The 12500-nt window shown below is 41.2% G+C and overlaps 1 protein-coding gene across 1 annotated transcript; it reads left to right on the forward strand.

Moving 5' to 3' along the window:
- The first annotated feature begins 488 nt into the window (after positions 1-488).
- On the forward strand, positions 489-7563 carry Ceacam12 (CEA cell adhesion molecule 12). Its single transcript, NM_001108474.1, is given in 4 exon segments — positions 489-668; positions 1717-2076; positions 3666-4025; positions 7417-7563. Coding segments are annotated over 4 exon segments (909 nt in total). The 5' UTR covers positions 489-604; the 3' UTR covers positions 7542-7563.
- The last annotated feature ends 4937 nt before the right edge of the window (positions 7564-12500 follow it).

The raw sequence follows: 12500 nt of genomic DNA on the forward strand, positions 1-12500 counted from the left end.
CAGAGAGGAACATAAAAAAGGAGAGAGTACTAGTGAATGACCCATTAAACAGCTCTCCTCCTCAGTTCCTGACTCCCGATTTTTGTCTTTTATGTGTACCTTGATTGATTTGACTTCAGAGTCTAGCCTGTAAATTCTTTATTTTCTTAAACTGTTCTTAATCAGGGTGTTTATCATAGCATCAGAAACTTTGAACCATCAGTTTTCTGGGAAGAGTCAAAAGCATATTCATTTGTGTTCTTCATGATTTTTCTGCTTGCATATAAATCTACAGCACCATTTGTCCATATAAGGTCATATAAGGGCCTAAGGAGACTTTTCAGCTTTATTGCTCAATGTGTAGTCTGGTGGACTTAGACATAATTAGAGGAAAGGGAAAAAGGGTAGGGGGCAAGAGATAGGGAGAAATGAACTAATGTGTTTTGTTCTCAGGAGATGTCCCCAGCCTATATAATTCTAGGAGGGGCTCCTACCTGGGAGGAGACTCAGATAAAAGGAGGAAGGACAACAGAACTGACAGGAGAGGAGAGCAGAGCTTGGAACAGCACAGGAGCTGGAGCTTTTCAAAGAGGAAGCACAGAGCAGGTAGCAGGAGGCAGTTGTCATGATGAACTCTCTTGCACTTCCCTGTAAAGATTGTACCTCCTGGCAGAGTCTTCTGCTCACAGGTGAGGAGACCACTCTTTGGCTTTGAGTTGGAGAAGGGGAGCTCAGAGCATTGTTGAAGGTCCATGGAGAAGCCAAGAACCTAGGTGTAGACTCAGGGTTTGGGGGAAAGTTACACAGAGAGAAGCAGGCACTCCACAGCAGGAATTGACACAAGATAGTATAATGGAGAAATGTCACCATTGTTCTCTATTCTAAGTTAATCACATGGACAGCTATATTCTGAGGACTGATGTCCCCAATCATGAGAGGGTGGCTGTCTAAATAAAATCCAAACTAGGGAGAGCCATTGAGATGACTTAATGGTAATGCTGCTGCCTGCCAAACCTAAGACATCAGTTCAATTCCCACCACACAAGGTGTCTGACTTCCATGTATATGCTGTGTATACATTCACTTATACACAAATGCACACAAGTACACACAAAAATATGCATTATCCTTCTCCACACATACAAACTATACCAAACTCTTATACTAAACATGTAATTGCCTTCATATTTTAGCATTTTGTAAATACACTCCTGGTTATGCATATCCCTGACACATGCATTCTCCCACTTATCCAAAGGTACCAAGCATTTATCAGTTCTGAGCCTTCCAAAGATGTCAGAATCATATTAGTTCTAATAAAGCCTTAGATTGTAAGTTAGACCAGAAAGACCATCTAGAAGTAGTATCAGAGCGCTCAGACCAAAGAGAGAACAGAGAAAAGAAACAAAAGAGAGAAAGTGAAGATCTCTAGAGTGAGATAGCAGGTAACAGGAGACATCATCTCAGCCCAGGTACTATGAATGTAAGCAGGAAGTTGAGGGCAATGTGGAGAGTCCTAATGATACCCAAGGAGAGAGTTCCACACACAGAAAGGAACAGGTTCAGGGCCACAGAGGGACTGGAGGTTATGTTGTTCACCCCTTCCTAGTACAGCAGTCCCTCCCTTACCTATGTAATGTTTCTGAGTGATGAGCATGTCTACTCAGGACACAGATCTCATCTTTCCCTCAAATACAGAGGTACAAACGTTCATGAAATTTCTCTCTTCCCTTCTAGCCTACCTTTTAACCTGCTGGCTGCTTCCCACTACTACCCAGGTCACCATCGAATCAGTGCCATCCATTGCTGTTGAAGGGGAAACAGTTCTTCTATTTGTGCATAGCCTGCCACCTAATATTCTTGCCTTTTACTGGTACAGAGGGGTCAGAGCTCTCAGGAGTTTTCAAATTGCAGAATATGTGATAGCTACCAAGTCTTGTGTGGAGGGACCTTCACACCGTGGTAGAGAGACAGTACTCAGCAATGGATCTCTGCTGATCAAGAGTGTCACCAGACAAGACTCAGGACACTATACTCTACAAATAATCACTACAAATGCAAGACCTGAAATAATACGTGCAGAATTCTTTGTACACAGTAAGTCAATTTTTTGTGAACTCTGTTGTTGGTAGGATACATTCAGGGGAGTGTCAGGCCTGAACTGGATCTACCTCGCTTCTGCATCGTGTTTCTGGGTTGTGTTTTGAGGACTGGTACAGAACATCCATTATGGAGACAAATTTTCATAGACCAGAATACCTCACTTGTCTGCACCTACAGAGAGGAAGTCTTGTGATAAGTAACTCAGACAAGGTTGTCAACTCAACCCTTGTGCCTCTCACCATGAACCTGCACTTGAGGTTAGAAAGAGATGAGGAAACTATGGGATCTTCAGTAACCCTAAATCCAGACCTCTGTTCCAAACTTAGATCAAAGTGAGGGAGGACAGCAGAACTAATATCAGAGCAACAAGGCTTAGAGGCATTGCTGGAGATGAAGGTGTTCTCCAAAGAGGGATAACAGAATAGACATCAGAGACTGTGGAGCTGGCTCCTTAATCTACATGCAAACATACACACAGTGGCAAGAAATCCCACTATGGGTGCCTGCATCATTCCCTATCCACATGTGGGAGGAAGTTAGATAAGTGATTGTCTTGAGTCTCCTAAACAGGATAAGGGCTGCAGAGTAGACTCAGGGTTTCTGTTTGCAATGTGAGAAGACATAGAAATGCATACAGAAGTCCAAAGCTGGACGCTCTCAGTGAAAAGGAAATGGTATGATGGGGAGAGAAAAGTTGGAATGTTCATTTATCAAGTTCATTGGTTACTTTGGCAAGTGTTTTCTGAAGACTAATGTCCCCACCTATGATAATGACTCTTAAAATGAAAGTAAACTGTGAGATGACTCAGGGGATATGGGCACTTGCTGTCATCCCTCATGACTTGACTTCAATCTTCAGATTCCACATAGTAGAAGGAGAGAACTGAGTCACCACAACCTGTCCTCTGACCTACACCTACTAACACATACACTGATACATGCTTGAGTACATGTCCCCTCCCCCAATGTAAAAGTCAATAAAAAAAAAAAAGTCAATAAAAATAAATTAAATTGGGGCATGAAAACTGTAATTAGCTTAGAGTCTGAGAAGCTGGTAAATTAATGCATGGACATACAGTGACCTGGAACACATATCTGTCTATCCACTCATTCATTCATTCATTCATTCATTCATCCACTGAGCCCTTTCTAAGGACTGGGTCTTTTAAGATTGTCAGATTGATCCCAGGCCACAAAGTCTTCTACTGGATGGCAAGAGACATGTACAAGGGCATCAAGAGTGCAGCATAAAATGTCTAATAAAAATGTGTCGATGTGTAGACCCAGTTTCTATCAAGGAAGATGCTGGGGGCAACCTTCACCACACACTGTAGGTCTGAGCAGAGATCTGAGGGCAGTGAAGGATGAGTGATAGAGACAGATGAGGAGAGAGACCCATTAGAAAGTTCACGTGCACTAAGGGCATGAAATTTGTGTTGCTGACCTCCACTATAAAGGATACTCACCTACACTCCAAGGCTGAGTGATGGACACACATACCGAGGACTCCGAGACTCTTCTTCCCACCAAATGCAGAAGAATCACTTGATGGTTTCTTTCTTTTTCTTTTCTTTTCCATTTAGGTCCAACTTTAGGCTACAGGAAGCATCTTACCCCTTCACAACTCTCAACTGAGTTGGTGCCGCCTAGAGTTACTGAAAATGACAATATTTTTCTACTGGCGTACAATCTGCCAGAGAAACTTCAAAGCTTTTTCTGGCACAAGGGAGTACATCCACTTGACCGTTTTAAGATAGCAAGCCATTCATTCCTCACCAATTCAAGCATGGTGGGGAGTGCGTATCATGACAGAGTGATAATATGCAATGATGCATCCCTGATGCTCTTGAATGTCACACAGAGAGACACAGGGCTTTACACCCTACGCACCGTATCTATGGATTTGAAATCAGAATGGGCCATTGTGGACGTCCAAGTAAACAGTAAGTGATTCTTTGTGATTCCTAGGTGATGGTGAGGTTTATTCTTCTCTGTATAACTAAGACAATGAGGCTTGGACTGCAATTTACTCCCCTCTGGACTGTGTACTCTCACTTAGGTTTGGGAAATTTAGTACAAGACACACATCATGGGGCAAACTGAAATGAATCAAAAGCCTTGATCTGACAGGAACCTGCTGACAGGAGTAATGATAACTCAGTCCAAGGATGTCATCCTTAGCTCAGATTCTTTGGGCTCTCACCCAAAACATGGCCCTGAGAAAGCTTCATGAGATTGCTTGAATTTGACTCCCTGCTAGAGCTGACTGGAAGCAATGTGTCATTCTGCAGGCAAGTCTTGGAGCATGTGGAACAACCCAGTATCTGTCTTTGCAATCATGATTAGGCTAGGTCATTTGGGTGTCTCCTTTTCCTGAGATTCAGCATGGACATAACAGCTGGATGGGTTGCCATGCAATGTACTGACTGTCCTGATAGTCCTTAGACTTCACAGGAAAGTTTGTGTCCCCAAGGGAACATGGGTCCTCTTGGCCATTGCTTGTTCTCAGGAGTTCACCCTAGGGAAATTCTCAGCTTTAGTGAAATAACAACATGCACCCCTGAATTTAACAGCTCTTCAGTCTCAAGTTTAGGACATAGTACTTGAGTTTTGCTTATAGACAAGTAAATGATAAGTTCCCCTGTTTACTACTGTGGGGAACCTGAGAGACAGCAGAGACACTGGTTGAATGAAGGTTACACAGCCCATGGCTGGTATATCAGAAACACAAAATGACTGTGTGTAGTCAGAGCCCCAACTTATCTACCCTGGGCAGCCTTATTAAGTATTTGTGGGTCAGATGTGTTCTGTAGGTTCAGAAATTTTCACCTTAGGGATCAGTATCTCACAGGGAGAGTCTGGTCCAGGCAGTGGAAGCAACAAATTACAGTCAGTTTTGACTTTGTAATAAAGTCTTAATTGAATTCTGGACACACACACCCTCCAGCCTAATTCTCCTACTACAATGCTCTTGGTTTCAGATAATAGATTTCCTAGTGTGCTGGGTTCACTTCTCTTGAAGCATAGGGAGAAGGCATTGGCTTATCCCTCCATCAAGATCCTGCAAATCACAGAGTCTAGTGTAGCCTGAAATAATAAAAATAGACAATCCATCCCACACTACGCCAGGCACTGGCGGGCCACAAGACACCAGTGAAGTGTTCTCATCTTGGTAGACTCTCTGACACTTTTCTCTGAAAGCTCTCACCTAACTTGCTCTGTTTCCATGGCAGGTTGGTGCCAAGCCAGTCCCGTGCATCAGCTGCCCATCTTAAGGTTAGCTGTCTCAAACCCCCAACCCAGTAAAATCAAAACTCTAGAAGCTTGTAATTTATCAGTCATATCTATATCAGTAGATTCTCAATCCACAAAACACCCAAAGAACTCAGAGCCAATTAGTATTAATATAATTTGCCCACTTAGATTAGACAAATTATCCTGTAATATCCATCGTTAGTATGATATTCATAGCTACCTGGGGCTATTTAAAGCCATATGGGTCTGGGTTGTTCTTCTCCTCCTCGATCTTCCTTCCTTCCCTCTCCTATCTCTCCCACCTCTCAAAAACTATCAGCCAGCCCTACTTTTCTACTGCCCCATCACAGGCTCTCACCTTGTCTTTCACTTACCCTCACCTGCTTACAGACAGCAATCACCAGTCTACTGTGAAACTCAATACTTTTATGGTGAAGGAAAAAGGGAATTAATAATGAATGAAAAAACAGATGGTGGTAGATTGATTTATGGATGGGTGGTGATGGGTAGATGAATGGGTTTATGAATGGATGCCTTAGAACTCTTCCAGAGATTAAAAATTACATGTAGAGTCCTATTATGTCCGACAGTGCACACTCTTTACTCATTCTGGAGGCTACGACCTTTATCCAATCTCTCTGATCTATTCTTCATCCACCAGCAAGACAAGTGCAAGAGCACCTTAGGGATGCTGATGTATGTAGCAGTTCTCAGAGTGAGACACCTCATGTAATCATTTAGATCTTTCTCATTGAAGTTTCCAAAGTCATTTTAACTCCCATTGTTGCTGTCATTAACATTTCTGCTGTTGTTACTCCTTTCCTGCTACTCATCCCCTGTTCCTTCATTCATGATGGTATGTACCTGCATTGCCCAGTTCACTGGTCCCCTTTCATTCCCATCTCAATGGCTGACTTTCCTGTTTCATGGTATAGAAAGCAGAAGAAACAAATGTTCCTCTTAATCCTGTCCATGTAGCTTGACTTTTGTGGTGTTAGTGTGTGTAACAAACCAAGAGACAAAAACACATCTTGCACCTCTATATTGACTCCCCAAAGTCTAAAGGTAGAGGACAAGGCTGCCAGCCCCAAAGTCTTGCTTGTGTCCTCTGCTTTCCTTTTGATGTTATCTTCCTCCTAGTGTGGCTCTCAGTCCTCCTGTGGCTTATGGACCTTCCCAGGAAAGGGGTGACACAATCAGCGCTGTTTAATGGCTTTATCATATGTACCTACATCTCACATTGTAACACTGCCTCAAGGTCACTCCTGCGATCCAGTGGCACAATATTAAAGTCCAGACACGATTAGTTTCATTAGACTATATCATCTGGAAGCGTCGGATGCAACTTGCTTTGTGATTCCTGGGTGTTAGGAAGAGAAAGAAAGAAAGGGTCTCTCGCACTGGTGTTGGCCCTGTCCCTATGTGCCTCACTGTTCACAGAGGCTAAGACAGATTTCTTATAAATAGATCTAACCATGACATTTGACATTGCTCCAAATTTTTGGATTGTTTCTTATTTTACACAGTAGAGAAACATTGTGCTCCCATGCACCCTCTGACCACTGCTGTCCCCAACAGAACTCACACACAGGTCGCCTTCAGTTCATAGATTTACCAGCTTCAAGCCAATTTGTAATTCCTAAATTTAATCAAAATGGGACCTGGCAGCACTCAGAGACTGGTCTAGGGACTTTCTATGCTACCAAAAACTAGTCCTTGCAGGAATTGGTCTTATATCTTGGCTGTATCTAATAAGTTTTTCATATTATCACACACTTGGCAGAAAGGAAGATATTTTAAGAGGCATTTGTATTTCTCAGCTCATTAGATGATTGAAATAATGAATTCCCATCCAAAAGGAGAATCTCCCCACACATCTCATGATGAGAGAAGGAAGAGGCCCTAGCCAAAGGGGAACTTTCTCTTAGGAAAGAGAATTCACCTTGCCATAGGGTCACAGTATAGAATGGAATTGAACTCAAACAATGATGGGGTGGGGTAAGTGGGTTTATACCTTAGCCAGGACTGCTTAGATGTACTTATCATTGGTTTTCTATTTAAATGTTCATTTTACTTCAGAACGTGGAAGTAAGGCTTCAGACAATCGAAGACCAGAAAGTGAACTACAGGCCAGGACCTTGAAGAATCTAAGACAAAAGTTGGACATGTGCTTTTCTTCTACTGATACTATCTATTACAAATAAATGGCTTTCTGCTTACCAGTATTCTTTCAGTTCTTTTGCTTGTCTTATTAAGGATGGGTGACTGATCCCAGCTTGAGACACATGATTAGAACCCAACCGAGTGCAAAGACAACATGGAGAAATTTTCTGCAACAAATTCCTACATGTAGAAATAGCCATTACTCCAAGGCAACATAATGTGCCAGTGTCCACCAGTGTAAAGGAGCCCTCACTGTATCACTTTCTAGGGCACTCGAACTCTGCAGAGCTGACATGTACTTAAGCCAAGGATGTTCCAAGCTGGGATTTCTACTAATTGATGTTTTCTCTTGATTGAATGATCCAACTTCTCTATATCATTCAACCTTGATAACACAATCTTATTCATGGGCCATTTTATCCATAAGGCCTCCATATGGCTTTAGACTTATACAAATATTCATTTTCAGTAGTACATGGATTTTCATCAATGTTTCTCTTTATTGAATTCTCAAATCTTATCCTGTAATGATTATTCATTTATATTATTTGCTTTCTTGTAATTAATTTATAAAGTAATCTGTATCCCTTTTGATTTGTTTGGATATTCCAATAGTCATCCTTATTTCATTATTTATTTTGAGACAGTGAAAAAAATATATACATGCCTTTGGGTATTGGAATTCACTAGGCTGGCCTTGAAATTACAGAGATCTGTTTGCCTCTGCTCCCCTCCCCCCAGTGCTGGAGAGAAGGGCAAAGACTGATAGACCATGCACGACTGGGCCCAGCTGCCTTTGATATCTTTGTGTTGGATTGTGTCTACTTCTCTGTTGTTGCAAGCCATTACTTTGGGGTAGGTGATTCTGGGAGGAGTAATTACTTTGGTTTTCATGTTCCTTGCTGGTTAAATTCTTTTCTAATTTTACCTTATTATTGAGAACTTTATACCTGTGCATGATGATATAACATATCTCAATTTTCCTCATGAAAATCTTGCCATATCTCCCTATTATTCTCCTTTTCCAACTATATGTCTTTCCCTTGTACAACACTTACATCAAAACAAGGAAGATAAAGGGTTTCTTCTTTATTAAGAAGATATTATCTTATTATTATGATTTTGGTGGAAGAGTTTGTTGTTGTAGAATTGACAACAAATTTAATCCCTAGCACTTTTCTAAGATTTATCTGTTTACTGATAGTATTCTTCTGTGTCCCTGTATCCTTCCATCAGTTCCCAGGAGCCTCTTACAGCACTGTGTGATCCTTTGGGATATTAGGTCATAGTTGCTGGCTGCACTGGATTGTCCATCACTGATCATGCTTTGAGTATTGTTCTCACCTAATATGGAGATTTTTGCTTGGTGACCTTGTATCCTAGACCCTGAGAGAATATGCTGTCTGTAGAATGTTTCAGGATAGGAGCTGGAGAAGGTTAAGAGAGTCCTCTTCCATCACTAACGGGAATTCCATTTGTGAACTTTCTGCCTCAGCCTCACAGCTATGCAGATCCACCTTACTTCTCATGTTCTTTCTTTTATCCTTTAAACTTTGGGGAGGGGAAATTAAGGCAAGGTTTCTTTGTGTAGCCCTGGCTGTCCCAGAACTTGCTCTGAGAACAGGCTAGCCTTGAACTCAGAGATCTCCCTGATTCTGTTCCCAAATTCTCATAATAGAGGCATTCATAATCACTGCCTGTCTATCCTTTATAAATTTTATGTGTGTAGATGTTTAAGAGCATGAGCTTGTGGCTAGACAGATCATATATCTGATGGGAACACCTAGTACAATTATACTAAATGAACATAGTATTAAACAGACTCTGAATAATTTGTCATTATAACCATAGATAAATGTATGCCTCTCATTTAAGTTCTAACCAGGCCTGACTCCCCTTCTTAGCTTCTAAGATTAGAAAACACTGACATCTCCAGGGTTCTGTGGCCATAGTGAGATTAATGAATCTCTCAAACCTCATCTTTCTGCAGTAAATAGTGATTAAAACAGAGACTCATACCTGGCCAATATGTAAAAAATAAGAGACTGTGGACTGCTCAGTCTTACATGGGACATCAAAATCATGACTCTCCTCCCAAGGCTGAGGGCCTGTTGCCAGAGAGAAAATGGATAGATTCCATGAGACAAAGATGATGGATGGCTGTTACAAAATGTTTTCTAGACAAAACTAGAAAACTGCATATATGAACTCACAGTGGTTTTGAGTTTCACTTGCACAAGGCTCATGGAAATTCAAGCCAAACAAAAACCCAGCCTTCAGGGAGATTATGTGCATGGTAAATATGAAGCCCTACCATGAGGTGAGGATTTATTGATAACCGAGAGATTCAGGTAGAAGAATTACTTTTATTTAAGAGTATGGTATATTGACCATATTTCATTAGATGGTCCCATATCTAAAAATATGTGGGCAGCAGTTTGGACCTCATGGATTTAAAATAATGAGGACAAAGTTAAGTGAGTTTGAAGAAGTGGTGGGTCTTGGAGGCAAGGTGAGTGTTGAATACAAAATGTAACTCATAAAATTCTTAAAGAAATAATGAAAATATTCTTTGTTCTGAAATAAAAATTGTACTTGTACTCTAAAGGTAACTGTCATTATAAAATATTGTTGGAATTTTCTATATTTTTAAAAGACTATACTCATAGTATCACAATTTTTCCCAGTATGGATCAAGTCCCTTTGATACACCAAACACAAAATTATTTCTCATAGATGTTTATATTTCATTTTGTAAAAATGTAATTTATTATGTCACTTGTCTATTGATTTAAATTGCTCCTGGTCTATCACTGTTGCTCTACAATACTGACTTACACACTGTGAGGTACACACATACACACACACATACACACACACATACACATACACACACACACACATACACACACACATACATAGGAGCATACACACGGGCACACAAATGAGGGCATGGCATACAAATACCATAAAAATATAATTAGAAAAAATTAAAGTAATATACTTTCTGGCTTCTAAACATCCTCTTATGATGAGAGAATTGTGATGTCTAGTTATTGTTATGAACATGACTTGGTTTTGAAATGTAAGGAACGGTATTGTCTCAGGAGCCCCAAGACCAAGTTCTCAGCACAAAGACTTATTTGCCCCAGAGGGACAAAGGGCAGGGCATAAGAGACAAATAGGAAATAGAGGTTGAGGAAGAAGAGGAAGGGAACAAGGCATAGAGAAAAGGAAGCACAGAGGGCTGCCTCTGGATAAAAAGAAACAGATGGCAATTTATAAAGCTACAAAGAAAAACTGTTACAATGTGGTGTTTACTTGGTCATGTTAATTAGGAGAGGTAAATGGGGGATGAATTGATTGCTAGACTTCAATACTTTAGTAGTTGGTCTTTTGTAGTCAGCCTTGAGAAGAGGAAGTGGCCAAATAAGAGATTACATCCTGGTGGCTAACTTTAGAAATATAATGGTTTTTAGTAAGGCAGAGGGAAATGGAGAGACAGGTGGGGCCTGGTAGTACCATGCTTGCCGTGCTCAAATTGGCCAGAGTCCCATGAAATTGTGGCACACCTCTGATTTATCTGTGAGGACACTTCAGCAGATAATTAATTGAGAGAATATACATACAGTGAATGTGATCATCCTATGGGATGGGGACTCAGAATGAATAAAAGTGTGGCGGTTTGAACAAATATGGCCCCAATAGACTCATGTGTTTGAATGCATGGTTCATAGGGAGTAGCATTATTGGGAGATGTGACCTTGTTGGAGAAAGTACCTACTCCAACAAGACCACATCTCTTAATAATGCCACTCTCTGTGGGTCAAGCATTCAAACACACGAATCTATAAGAGCCATTTTTATTCAAACTACTATGATATGTCTTGAGTGTTCAGACATGAGTTGTTGCATGAGTGACTTTCCTATCCATATATTAAGACATCATGACAAAAGCAACTTAGAAGGCAAAATATTTAATTGGGTTCCCGAGGGTTAGAGTTCATGACAGCAGAGTGAAGTTACGGCAACAGGAACAACTCACATCACAAATTGTAAGGAAAGGACAGTGATCACACTGGAAAGAGAACAAGATTTCTAAAACCTCAAATCCCACCCCTAGTGACAACTTTGTCCAAGGCCATACCTCCTAACCATTGCCAAACTGTGTACCAACTAGAGATCAACTATTTAAAAGGGATATGGGGGGAATCTCATTCAAACTACCACAGTTGCCAACACATATTTTCATTCCCGTATTGAATTAATGCTAAAACATGAAATAATTGGTTCTAGATAGATGGTTTAGTGGTTAAGAGCACTGAATGTTATTACAGAAAACCAGGGTTCAATTGCCAGTATCTGTGGATCTGGGGAGCTGTGAAGCCATGAGGAGCAGGCCTGGACCAAGAGTTCAACGCATGTCAAAAACATGAAAATCTTGTCCTGACTTCAGCAGGAATAGGATCAGTTACCCCATAGCCCAAGGACTGCACATCCTGGTTCACATAGGGCTACACTCTCACCTTTGCTCGTGAGAGGAGATCATGTAGCCCAGTAGCCAGGATAAATCTACTTTTCCCTCATAAGGTCATTCCAGTGGCAGCTAGAATTCTTCCTTATTCAAATAAGGGCATACCCCAGCACCCTAACACCAGCCAAGGATGTACACTCAACCAGATAGCCACATCTTGCCCTCTAAAAGTTTAAAATAGCCTTTTCTCTCCATTAAAATGAACTGCCTTACTGAAGCTGCATCTGAGAGAGTCTTTTCTCACCACGCTCTCTGATGCCTGAGGTTACCTAGACCCCAGCTGTGACACCTTGATTCTCCTCCAGGATCCATCAGTTGTGATTGCAAGTGATCACACCATGGAGATAAGAGAAGCAGAGCCTGATGGGCAGCTAGTATCTGACATGGGGAAAAGACTGCCAGGATTCACAAAAGGAAGGTGAGTCAGTCTCTCTCTCTCTCTCTCTCTCTCTCTCTCTCTCTCTCT

Source organism: Rattus norvegicus, chromosome 1 (genome assembly GCF_021556685.1).
Source record: "Rattus norvegicus strain SHRSP/BbbUtx chromosome 1, alternate assembly SHRSP_T2T, whole genome shotgun sequence".
In the NCBI taxonomy this organism is placed as follows: Eukaryota; Metazoa; Chordata; class Mammalia; order Rodentia; family Muridae; genus Rattus; species Rattus norvegicus.